General features: G+C 38.9%; 2 protein-coding genes across 3 annotated transcripts; both read right to left on the minus strand.

The window, feature by feature from the left end:
- Positions 1-4: 4 nt before the first annotated feature.
- Positions 5-4113, minus strand: LOC131148660 (protein DETOXIFICATION 41-like). Of its 2 annotated transcripts, XM_058098525.1 has the most exons (8): positions 3593-4113; positions 1856-2400; positions 1461-1547; positions 1242-1298; positions 883-1121; positions 657-775; positions 487-573; positions 5-396 (listed from the first exon to the last, which is right to left on the minus strand). In XM_058098525.1, exons 1-8 carry the CDS (start codon positions 3899-3901, stop codon positions 325-327), a joined length of 1515 nt encoding a protein of 504 aa, XP_057954508.1. In that variant the 5' UTR covers positions 3902-4113; the 3' UTR covers positions 5-324. The 2 variants fall into 2 exon arrangements, with proteins under 2 accessions (XP_057954508.1, XP_057954507.1); XM_058098524.1 differs by having other exon boundaries at positions 5-573; positions 3593-4062.
- Positions 4114-7271: 3158 nt separating this feature from the next.
- On the minus strand, positions 7272-11327 carry LOC131148661 (protein DETOXIFICATION 41-like). The gene is made up of 8 exons (XM_058098526.1): positions 10880-11327; positions 9021-9565; positions 8637-8723; positions 8464-8520; positions 8145-8383; positions 7919-8037; positions 7749-7835; positions 7272-7658 (listed from the first exon to the last, which is right to left on the minus strand). The coding sequence occupies exons 1-8, from the start codon at positions 11186-11188 to the stop codon at positions 7587-7589; spliced, it is 1515 nt and encodes a 504-aa protein (XP_057954509.1). The 5' UTR covers positions 11189-11327; the 3' UTR covers positions 7272-7586.
- Positions 11328-11923: the final 596 nt, after the last annotated feature.

The raw sequence follows: 11923 nt of genomic DNA on the forward strand, positions 1-11923 counted from the left end.
ATGATTTTGACATGGAAAAACAAAAATTATCTTCCACAAAATTATTGGAGCAGAACCTCTTTGCCAATACATGAGCCAATAATTTCTACTTTTTGGAAATGCAGAAATTGAGTGGATTTTTCGAGAAACATAATTTCACAAAAGCTGGTAGGCAAACATTGATCCGTACTCACTCAACCTAAAAAAAGAAAAAAAAAAGAAAAAAAGAAGAAGTGGAAAATTGGGAAAAAAAAAAAAAAAAGCACAGAAAAAACCAGCTGGTAGGAAGCTAGCTCATGTAGATAAGTTGAAATTAAGAAAGAAAACAGTATCCTCAGCAAATGCTCATATGCTGTCCACCAAGGTCAGGACTTCTTCATTTGCAGATTTCTTCAAGCGGTCAACGGCTTTTTGAACCTGCAAAAGCATTCATTGAGGATCAGTACACCAAAATGCAATTCGCCGTATTGAAAAACAGTTCAGATAATGGAATGGAGATGAGATGACCTCTGCCTTCCAATTTGTTCTGGCCGTGATTATTATAAGGGTTACTGTCTGTAAAAGAACTCCAATTATCATCCCCCACCAAATCCCCTGAAAAGTTAACCCAATCAGCATAGTGCCACTGCGGTAGTACTTCTGTAATTGAGAGAAAGCGAGAGAGATTTTGAACTTACTGCAACTCCTAAACTTGTTTTGAAGCCAAGAACACATCCAATGGGGAGACCTATTATATAGTAAGTGGCTAGGTTAACATAAGCCACAACAGCTTGCCAACCACACCCAATGGCCACCCCTGTTTTGAAATTCCAGGCATGAATGAAAAAAAAATGTTCAGCAAATAAACTGAAATGGGTTGAGCACATGAAGCTCAATTGAGATGTAGACATACGCTGTTGTTACCTGAGAGTATGGGTTGAATCCCATTTAATAAAACAGAGATCGCTAGCAATGAGGTCAACTTGGAAACCGCCTCAATGACCTCAGTATCACTGGTAAACAGTTTGCTTAATTCAAGCCGAAATATTAGAATAATTGCACTGAAAAAGATACTGATGAGGATGCTTGTTCCGTTCACCACAACCACTGAGAGTTTTGCAACCATAGGACGACCTGCCCCCAGTTCATTACTCACTCGAACACTGCACTTGATTCCATCCCAAGTTATCAATCAGATTAACAAGTGTTATCCCCCTCCTTGCTGAGAAATATATGAGAACCAGAATACTAAATAACATTCTATGAACAAGTTCTTCACATACCTGGCTGCAGCGCTCAGGCCTAACATAAACATCATGTCCCAATTCCAGTAGTTCATGCTGCAGTAATTTACAATTGACCAAACCAGAACTAGTTTGTAAAATTTGATTACCAAATATAAATAGGTATTATATATAGTGGATATGAAAAAATAATATGGGTGGTGCCAACTTACCAGATGGAAATGGAGTCCAAAAATAATATGGGTGGTGCCAACTTACCAGATGGAAATGGAGTCCAAAGAGATTGTTGGATTTGGAAGGAGGCCAGATATAAGCACAAGTCCTTGGTTGTACCATATCTCCAAGCTGCATTACCGAATCATCACACTTCGCCATTAAAAGTTGTAATGGAACTTCTACAGGACTTGGACCAAAAACATGCGTGGGAAAAGAACACATGAAACAAGACACCACGTAACATATATAATGCACTACTTATGCTCTGTCGCATTAGGATTTTTCATATAACTGGAACCCACTTTATGTTAGTGGATTCTACATGATAAAATTGGTGCAATGTAAATCCTCAATGGTGCTTCTGTTCTATGTTTTCTCACTAGTCCATTTCTTTTCTGAGAGAGAGAGAGAGAGAGAGAGAGAGAGAGAGCGGTTACCACAACATGACAGCTGAAGCGACAGTGAGCTTGAAGTAAGGCCATATCCCTTCGAAAGCTTTAACAGAGAAACCAAGCCAAGTCTCCTTACAAGATGGACTAGAGAGAATGTAAGCCCCATTTATGAGGGCCAGAATCCACCAAGAGAGGCTGAGGGTAAGAGCAGCCCCAAGAAGGCCATAGTCCAACACATAAACAACCAAATAGGTGAGGGGCACATGGAGCAAGAACACCCCAATGGACATGTAAGCCAGAGGGTTCACAATGTTCTGGGCCTGCAGGAACCTCTGCATGGGGCAGCTAATTGCAAACGCATAGAGTTGTAGGATCAAACCGCGTGCAAAAATCTGGCCTTGGGCACTGATGCTGTCCGACTGCCCAATGGCTCGCAGGATTGTGCCCGAGTACCAGTAGATGACTGTGAGGAGAATGGCTGCTCCCAAGTGCAGGATGATTGCTCTCTGGCATATTACCCCCATTGCTCCGTACTTCTTCGCTCCATAAGCCTGCCCACATACTGTTTGAACAGCGCTAGCCATCCCCAACTACATGTGTTTTTGATTATTAATGGGGAAATTAGAAAACAAAAACAAAAATAATCACAGCTCGGAACTGTTAACTAGATACCTAGGAGAGCAACTGTACATATCTTTCTTGTTTTCAATGGATGACACTTTGAATGCAATTCGTCGGTATGTATAAATATACAGTACATAGGCAAAAAGATCAATCCAATTCTCCATTGTTGCATATGGAAGTATGAATTAGAACTGTGAATCTGAAATTGTATGAGTTTAGAAAGAACTCTATATAAATTTGTATTAAAATTTGCAATTCATGTGTTTGTGCGGGCACATATGGCGTGGGTTCTCTATTATATTGTTTATCCTTTTTCAAACTCACATAGTACAGAAACAATACCCAGTCATTATAAACAACAAATTCATGGAAATTTGAAGCTCATGGAATTTGAAACACCAATCTGATGGCCAACTTACCTATATCTTTTCAATCCAAAGTGCTGCAGTCACGTCAAATTTCTCATTCGTTAATGATTTGCTAAAATCTTTTCAAATTCACACAAATTTTATAAGCAGTTAAGGCAAGTCCTCTCGCCCAATCTCGGAAGGTATATAGGATATTAGAAGTTTTTGGAACTTTTTTTTTTTTTCACTCTTTTTAGGATCGAGTCTAAGTTACACTATGAGAGTCTCTCGCTGCCCCTTTACATTCCTTCACGAAGTTAGTACTAAGAGCTTAAAAGACTTACAATTTGGAAGTCTCAAATTTCAACTATTAGAATGTTCCCGAAAGACCTTTACACTCTGTTTCGACATGACATGTTAAGGACTGGTTTTTTTACCAACATGGATTATGCAGTTGGACAACTTCGTCTAACTTGATTTGGTAATCCTATACTCCGCCAATTTCCACCTTCCTATATACTAGATTGCAACATAACAACATTGATCTAAAGTTTTATACACGGCATAAGTCAATAAATCTGCACGCGTAAAGAAATAGCAAATGTAATTGATACAAAATTCAAATTAGCTCGATTGCCAACATATCAATAGTTAAAAATTTTCATCACAATTATAGGCGAGTGATGTCAGATGAAAAAAAAAAAAACATGCGGTACATGCTTTTGCGTCCAATAGACAATCAACAAGCAAAAAAAAAATAAAAAATTAGGGGGAATTGAAAATGAAATAGAGAAGAGGTGGTGGCAGATACCATAATGCCATAAGCCAGGCCTTGAATTCCAACGCTGGCAATGGAGGCCCCGGCGAGCTCGAGCGCCCCTAAATGCCCCGTGAACATGAGCGTCACAAAACTGAGCATGTAATTAAAGATGGAAACCACGATGGAGGCGCCGGACAAGAGCCAGAGCAGCCTCGACTCCCAGCCAACCAGCCGCGGCCACCAGCGCACCGCCACCGGCTTCTGCGCCAGAAACTCCTCCACCTCGTTGAAGGACAAGTCCTGTATCCGCGTGCGGGAGTTCAGCCCCAGCAGCAGCGGCTCGTACTCCGCCGACCCCATGTGCACCTCACGTGACCACCCCCGCTCACCTGCCTGCTAGTCTGAAGCAGCCGATTGATGTTCTACTTCGATAATGAAAGAATGAATCAGAGCAGAGCAATATAGGATTTTATTTGTAATCACAGATGATGTGTTCGTGTGTTTATATATATGCATATAGACATATGGGGGAATTGGGAAGAGGAGGGGACGGGGCGGGGATTAAGGAAATTGGAATTGCTCCGACCGGTAAGTTTATTGAATTGTTGGCGCGCGGGAGAAGGAAAATTAGCTATACTAACTTTATTTGTTGTTTGATTTTTGCTTTGATGTTCACCTAACCATGTCTCATGAGTTAATCTCGCGTGTATTATATAAATTATTGATTGTTCCAAAAATGCCCATTTATTGATAATTAAAATAGATATAAATTATTAAGTTGATAAATTTGTAAAAAATTATGCAATGATATATAGCTTTAATACATATTTATGCTCATAGTTATTGAAAATTTGTGTCTATTATTGTACATAGTGTATAGTTTTTAGTCTCACTCTCTTGTATAATTATATACACATCTCAAAATTGTAAGTTAAACACACAAAGTGATATGCACTTCCTCTTGTATAGCTCTCTCTCTTTTGCTTTGTTCTTGGAATTAGAGCAAGGTTGAGTTCCTTGTTTAAGGTCCGGGCTTTCAATTGAGCCGTATGCTCTGCACTCGCCACGTATGTGGAGCTCGTGCATCAGAAAGCTTTATTGGTTGTAGGTTGAGTCGTATGCTTTGTACTTGCCGATTTTAGTGGATCTTGTACGTTAGAAAATTCAGTCAACTATTTTCCTAGTGCGTCATTTCATATTGTCACTTTCCGGTGATCATTTTCCGGTTACTTTTCCAGTAACTCCATCGACTTTTTTGGCGACTTTCGAAGCCATTTTTCCGGTGAATTCTAGCGACTTTCCCGGTGCCTTCCGAGGCTTTTTCGGCGACTTCGGCAACTTTTCCAGCAACTTTCCCGGTGACTCCGTCGACTTTCGACGTCCTTTTTCAGGTGACTTCCGGCAACCTTTCCGGCAACTTACTTTGCTTTGTTGCGTTGATACTTTTGAAAGGGAGAGGGGGAGGATGGTGTTTGTGCCCCCACGCCAAGACATCCCATGGCCCAAATGCCTTCCATTCTCTTTTATGGTGCTCCATCTTATTCCATTCTCTTTTATGAGTTCTTTGGAGATGGTGAGGGCCATATGCAATGTTTTTGTTTAACCTTCTATATTTCTCTCTCTCTCTCTCTCTCTCTCTCTCTCTCTCTCTCTCCCCTATTTTGTACATTACTAAGTCCACTTTCGATCTCATGTCAATTAGTAAGCTTACAAAGTCACTAAATTGTTTGTAGTCTTCTTTCCTAATTTTGTGGTTATTTAGGATTTGAAGACAAGGAAGCCAATTAGCATAGGACGTAAGACTTGTGGACTTTACTACTTTGAGTTGCTCTCTCCTTCCATTGCCCGTGCAACACTACTACAACACTTTAAACCCATTGTCTTTTGTCTATGGAAAAGTTAAAAAAATTAGTTCCTACCTTAAGTTTTGTGTCTAATTTTGAGTGTGAGCCTTGTCATCATTGTGTTTCCTTTGCTTATTGAGTTAACAAATAGACCGTAAGTCATTTCATGCTAGTCCATTCCAATGTTTGGAGTCCTACTCATGTCATGTCGAATTGGGGTTTTTGATACTTTGTTATATTTATGATGACTATTCTAAGATGAATGGGTTGTATCTAATAAAAGATCGTTCTGAGTTGTTTAATATCTTTTGTGCCTTCTATTTTCAAATAAAGAGCCAATTTGATACGTTAGTTAGAGTATTATGATATTTTGTAGTGATAATTCTAAGGAGTACTTCAATACCCAATTCACTACCTATATGACTAATTTTGTTATAATCCTTTTTTCATCTTGTGCCCACAACTTAGAACAAAATAGAGACTTAGAGCGAAAAAACAGATATATTCTCGAAGTCACTTCTACGATATTGTCTCAAATGAATGTCCTCAAAGTATATTTTTTGGAGTGTTACTATGCTCACTGCTTGTCCTCCCATCAATAAAATCCCATCCTCTGGTGGTAAAATCTCATATTTAGTTATCTTCCCTAAGGCTCCTTTGGTCTCCCTTCCTCATATATTAGACTATAGTATTTGAGTTTGATCTTCGACAGTGCATAGTAGATCACTTTGTATTTTATTTTCATATTCTATGTGGTAGGATTTTGCTTATTGTGTGTGTGGATGATATTGTGATTACTGGAGATGATGATCAAGACATCTAGGATTTAAATTTTTTTCTATAGACTAAATTTTAGACCAAAGACTTGGGATCATTGAAGTACTTCTTGGGTCTATAAGTATTGAGGTCTCCTATGGAAATTGTCTTGTCACAAAAAAAGTATGTTCTTGATCTTTTAGATGATATTGACTATTGGAATCCAAACCTGTTGATACTTCCATGGATTCTAATTGTAAGTTAGTGCCAAGTATGGGTGATTTTTTTACCTAATCTAGGATGGTATCAGAGATTTGTTGGAAAGTTGGTTATCTTATAGTTACTCAATTGGACATATTTTTCATAATAAGTGTTGTCAATCAATTTCTTGATTCTCTTAGAACAAGTCACTGGTATGCAGTAATTCGCATCTTGAAATATCTAAGTTGCACCTAGGAGAGGTCTCTTATATCAAGATCGAGATCAAACTTATATTCAGGGATATACATATGTAGACTGGGCCAAGTCACCTTTCAACTGAATATCCATAGTTAGGTAATGTATCTTTGTTGTTGGTAATTTAGTTTCATAGAAGAGTAAACAAATTGTGACGGTTACTTCAGGTGATGAATTAGAGCATATAGAGATATAACCCACACTACATGTGAGCTTGTTTGGTTAAAGAACATGTTGGATACCTATGGAGTTGATGTGTGATAATCAAACTGTTATTCATATCGCTTCCAGCCCGATCTTTGATGAAGAGACAAAACACATGGCAGTTGATTGCTTCTTTGTTCAAGAGAAACTTGTGCAGAAGCTCATTACAACCACTCATATGAGTCTGATTTGCAACTTACTGATTTATTCACTAAAGCCTTGGGAGGTGCTTGTGTTAAAAACTCGTTTGTATCAAGTTAGGAGCATATGATATATATGCTCCAACTTAAGGGGCCGTGTTAATGGTTATTTTAGTCATTTAACATTATTAGTATGTGTTAAGAGTTATATTAGTGTGAGTTAGTAAAGGTATTATGACCATCATATGTAGTTGACATATATTGTAAATAGAGGAGAAACAGATTATTGAGGTAAGATATAGAAATGATTTTGACAGGGAGAAATAAAAATTATGTTCCACAAAGATTCGTTCCCTTTCACTTCCTCAAAATTATTAGAGCAGAACCTCCTTGCCAATACATGAGCCAATAGTTTCTACATTTTGGAAATGCAGAAATTGAGTGGATTTTTGGAGAAACATAATTTCACAAAAGCTGGTAGGCAAACATTGATCTGTATTCGCTCAACCTAAAAAAAAAAAAAAAAAAAGGAAGAGGAAAATTGGAAAAAAAAAAAAAAAATGCACGGAAAAAACCAGCTGGTAGGAAGCTTGCTCATGTAGATAAGTTGAAATTAAGAAAGGAAACAGTATCCTCAGCAAATGCTCATATGCTGTCCACCAAGGTCAGGACTTCTTCATTTGCAGATTTCTTCAAGCGGTCAACGGCTTTTTGAACCTGCAAAAGCAACCATTGAGGATCAGTACACCCAAATGCAATTCGCCGTATTGAAAAACAGTTCAGATAATGGAATGGAGATGAGATGACCTCTGCCTTCCAATTTGTTCTGGCCGTGATTATTATAAGGGTTACTGTTTGTAAAAGAACTCCAATTATCATCCCCCACCAAATCCCCTGAAAAGTTAACCGAATCAGCATAGTACCACTGCGGTAGTAATTCTGTAATTGGGAGAAAGCAAGAGAGATTTTGAACTTACTGCAGCTCCTAAACTTGTTTTGAAGCCAAGAACACATCCAATGGGGAGACCTATTATATAGTAAGTGGCTAGGTTAACATAAGCCACAACAGCTTGCCAACCACACCCAATGGCCACCCCTGTTTTGAAATTCCAGGCATGAATGAAAAAAAAAAGTTCAGCAAATAAACTGAAATGGGTTGAGCACATGAAGCTCAATTGAGATGTAGACATACGCTGTTGTTACCTGAGAGTATGGGTTGAATCCCATTTAAGAAAACAGAGATCGCTAGCAATGAGGTCAAATTGGAAACCGCCTCAATGACCTCAGTATCACTGGTAAACAGTTTGCTTAATTCAACTCGAAATATTAGAATAATTGCACTGAACAGGATACTGATGAGGATGCTTGTTCCGTTCACCACAACCACTGAGAATTTTGCAACCATAGGACGACCTGCCCCCAGTTCATTACTCACTCGAACACTGCACTTTATTCCATCCCAAGTTATCAATCAGATTAACCAGAATACTAAATAACATTCTATGAACAATTCTTCACATACCTTGCTGCAGCGCTCAGGCCTAACATAAACTGCATGTCCCAATTCAAGTAGTTCATGCTGCAGTAATTTACAATTGACCAAACCAGAACTAGTTTGTAAAATTTGATTACCAAATATAAATAGGTATTATATGAAGTGGATATGAAAAAATAATATGGGTGGTGCCAACTTACCAGATGGAAATGGAGTCCAAAGAGATTGTTGGATTTGGAAGGAGGCCAGATATAAGCACAAGTCCTTGGTTGTACCATATCTCCAAGCTGCATTACCAAATCATCACACTTCACCATTAAAAGTTGTAATGGAACTTCTACAGGACTTGGACCAAAAACATGCGTGGGAAAAGAACACATGAAACAAGACACCACGTAACATATATAATGCACTACTTATGCTCTGTCGCATTAGGATTTTTCATATAACTGGAACCACTTTATGTTAGTGGATTCTACATGATAAAATTGGTGCAATGTAAATCCTCAATGGTGCTTCTGTTCTATGTTTTCTCACTAGTCCATTTCTTTTCTGAGAGAGAGAGAGAGAGAGAGAGCGGTTACCACAACATGACAGCTGAAGCGACAGTGAGCTTGAAGTAAGGCCATATCCCTTCGAAAGCTTTAACAGAGAAACCAAGCCAAGTGTCCTTACAAGATGGACTAAAGAGAATGTAAGTCCCATTTATGATGGCCAGAATCCACCAAGAGAGGCTGAGGGTAAGAGCCGCCCCAAGAAGACCATAGTCCAACACATAAACAACCAAATAGGTGAGGAGCACATGGAGCAAGAACACCCCAATGGACATGTAAGCCAGAGGGTTCACAATGTTCTGGGCCTGCAGGAACCTCTGCATGGGGCAGCTTATTGCAAAAGCATAGAGTTGTAGGATCAAACCTCGTGCAAAAATCTGGCCTTGGGCACTGATGCTGTCCGACTGCCCAATGGCTCGCAGGATTGCGCCCGAGTACCAGTAGATGACTGTAAGGAGAATGGCTGCTCCCAAGTGCAGGATGATTGCTCTCTGGCATATTACCCCCATTGCTCCATACTTCTTCGCTCCATAAGCCTGCCCACATACTGTTTGAACAGCGCTAGCCATCCCCAACTACATGTGTTTTTGATTATTAATGGGGAAATTAGAAAACAAAAACAAAAATAATCACAGCTCGGAACTGTTAACTAGACACCTAGGAGAGCAACTGTACATATCTTTCTTGTTTTCAATGGATGACACTTTGAATGCAATTCGTCGGTATATATATATATATACAGTATATAGGCAAAAAGATCAATCCAATTCTCCTTTGTTGCATATGGAAGTATGAATTAGAACGGTGAATCTGAAATTGTATGAGTTTAGAAAGAACTCTATATAAATTTGTATTAAAATTTGCAATTCATGTGTTTGTGCGGGCACATATGGCGTGGGTTCTCTATTATATTGTTTATCCTTTTTCAAACTCACATAGAACAGAAACAATACCCAGTCATTATAAACAACAAATTCATGGAAATTTGAAGCTCATGGAATTTGAAACACCAATCTGATGGCCAACTTGCCTATATCTTTTCAATCCAAATTGCTGCAGTCACCTCAAATTTCTCATTCGGTAATGATTTGCTAAAAACTTTTCAAATTCACACAAATTTTAGAAGCGGTTAAGGTAAGTCCTCTCGCTCAATCTCGGAAGGTATATAGGATATTAGAAGTTTTTGAAACTTTTTTTTTTTCACTCTTTTTTAGGATCGAGTCTAAGTTACACTATGAGAGTCTCTCGCTGCCCCTTTACATTCCTTCACGAAGTTAGTACTAAGAACTTAAAAGACTTACAATTTGGAAGTCTCAAATTTCAACTATTAGAATGTTCCCGAAAGACCTTTACACTCTGTTTTGACATGACATGTTAAGGACGGGTTTTTTTACCAACATGGATTATGCAGTTGGACTACTTCGTCTGAAACCAAAGCTTTTCAGAACCAAATTTAAAAAATCCCAATTGATCCTATCATATGCCTTAACTATGTTCATTTTGATCATTACATTTCTACCATTACACTTCTTATGCAGAGAATGAACCATTTCTGATTTGGTAATCCTATACTCCGCCAATTTCCACCTTCCTATATACTAGATTGCAACAAAACAACGTTGATCTAAAGTTTTATACACGGCATAAGTCAATCAATCTGCACGTGTAAAGAAATAGCAAATAAAATTGATACAAAATTCAAATGAGCTCGATTGCCAACATAGCAATAGTTAAAAATTTTCATCTCAATTATAGGCGAGTGATGTCAGATGAAAAAAAAAAAACATGCGCTACATGCTTTTGCGTCCAATAAGACAATCAACAAGCAAAAAAAAAAAAAAAAATTGGGGGAATTGAAAATGAAATAGAGAAGAGGTGGTGGCAGATACCATAATGCCATAAGCCAGGCCTTGAATTCCAACGCTGGCAATGGAGGCCCCGGCGAGCTCGAGCGCCCCTAAATGCCCCGTGAACATGAGCGTCACAAAACTGAGCATGTAATTGAAGATGGAAACCACGATGGAGGCGCCGGACAAGAGCCAGAGCAGCCTCGACTCCCAGCCAACCAGCCGCGGCCACCAGCGCACCGCCACCGGCTTCTGCGCCAGAAACTCCTCCACCTCGTTGAAGGACAAGTCCTGTATCCGCGTGCGGGAGTTCAGCCCCAGCAGCAGCGGCTCGTACTCCGCCGACCCCATGTGCGCCTCGCGTGACCACCCCCCCTCACCTGCCTGCTGGTCTGAAGCAGCCGATTGATATTGAACTTCGATGAGGAAAGAATGAATCAGAGCAGAGCAATATAGGATTTTATTTGTAATCACAGACGATGTGTTCGTATGTTTATATATATGTATATAGACATATGGGGGAATTGGGAAGAGGAGGGGACAGGGCGGGGATTAAGGAAATTGGAATGTAACTACCATTCCATTGATAGAGCGATGGAATTGTACCGACCGGTAAGTTTATTGAATTGTTGGCGCGCGGGAGAGAAAGAAAAGTAGCTAAAACTAACGTGATCTGTTGTTTGTTTTTTGCTTTCATGTTCACCTAACCATGTCTCACGAGTCAATCTCGCGTGTATTATATAAATTATTGATTGTTCCGAAAATGCCCATTTATTGATAATTAAAACAGATATAAATTATTAAGCTGATAAATTTTTCGAAAATTATGCAAAGATATATAGCTTTAATACATATTTATGCTCATAGTTACTGAAAATTCGTGTCTATTATTGAACATAGTGTATAGTTTTTAGTCTCTCTCTCTTGTATAGTTATATACACATCTCAAAATTGTAAGTTAAATGATACGGAACCCCAAGAATGAACGTCTGGAGTCTCCAAATCAAATTTATCAAAACCCCAAACCCAAAATAAGATTCAACATGACAGTGGATCCTTGACCTATTGCTTGACGTGAAGTACAAA

The sequence above is a fragment of the Malania oleifera genome, chromosome 2 (assembly GCF_029873635.1).
Source record: "Malania oleifera isolate guangnan ecotype guangnan chromosome 2, ASM2987363v1, whole genome shotgun sequence".
In the NCBI taxonomy this organism is placed as follows: domain Eukaryota; kingdom Viridiplantae; phylum Streptophyta; class Magnoliopsida; order Santalales; family Ximeniaceae; genus Malania; species Malania oleifera.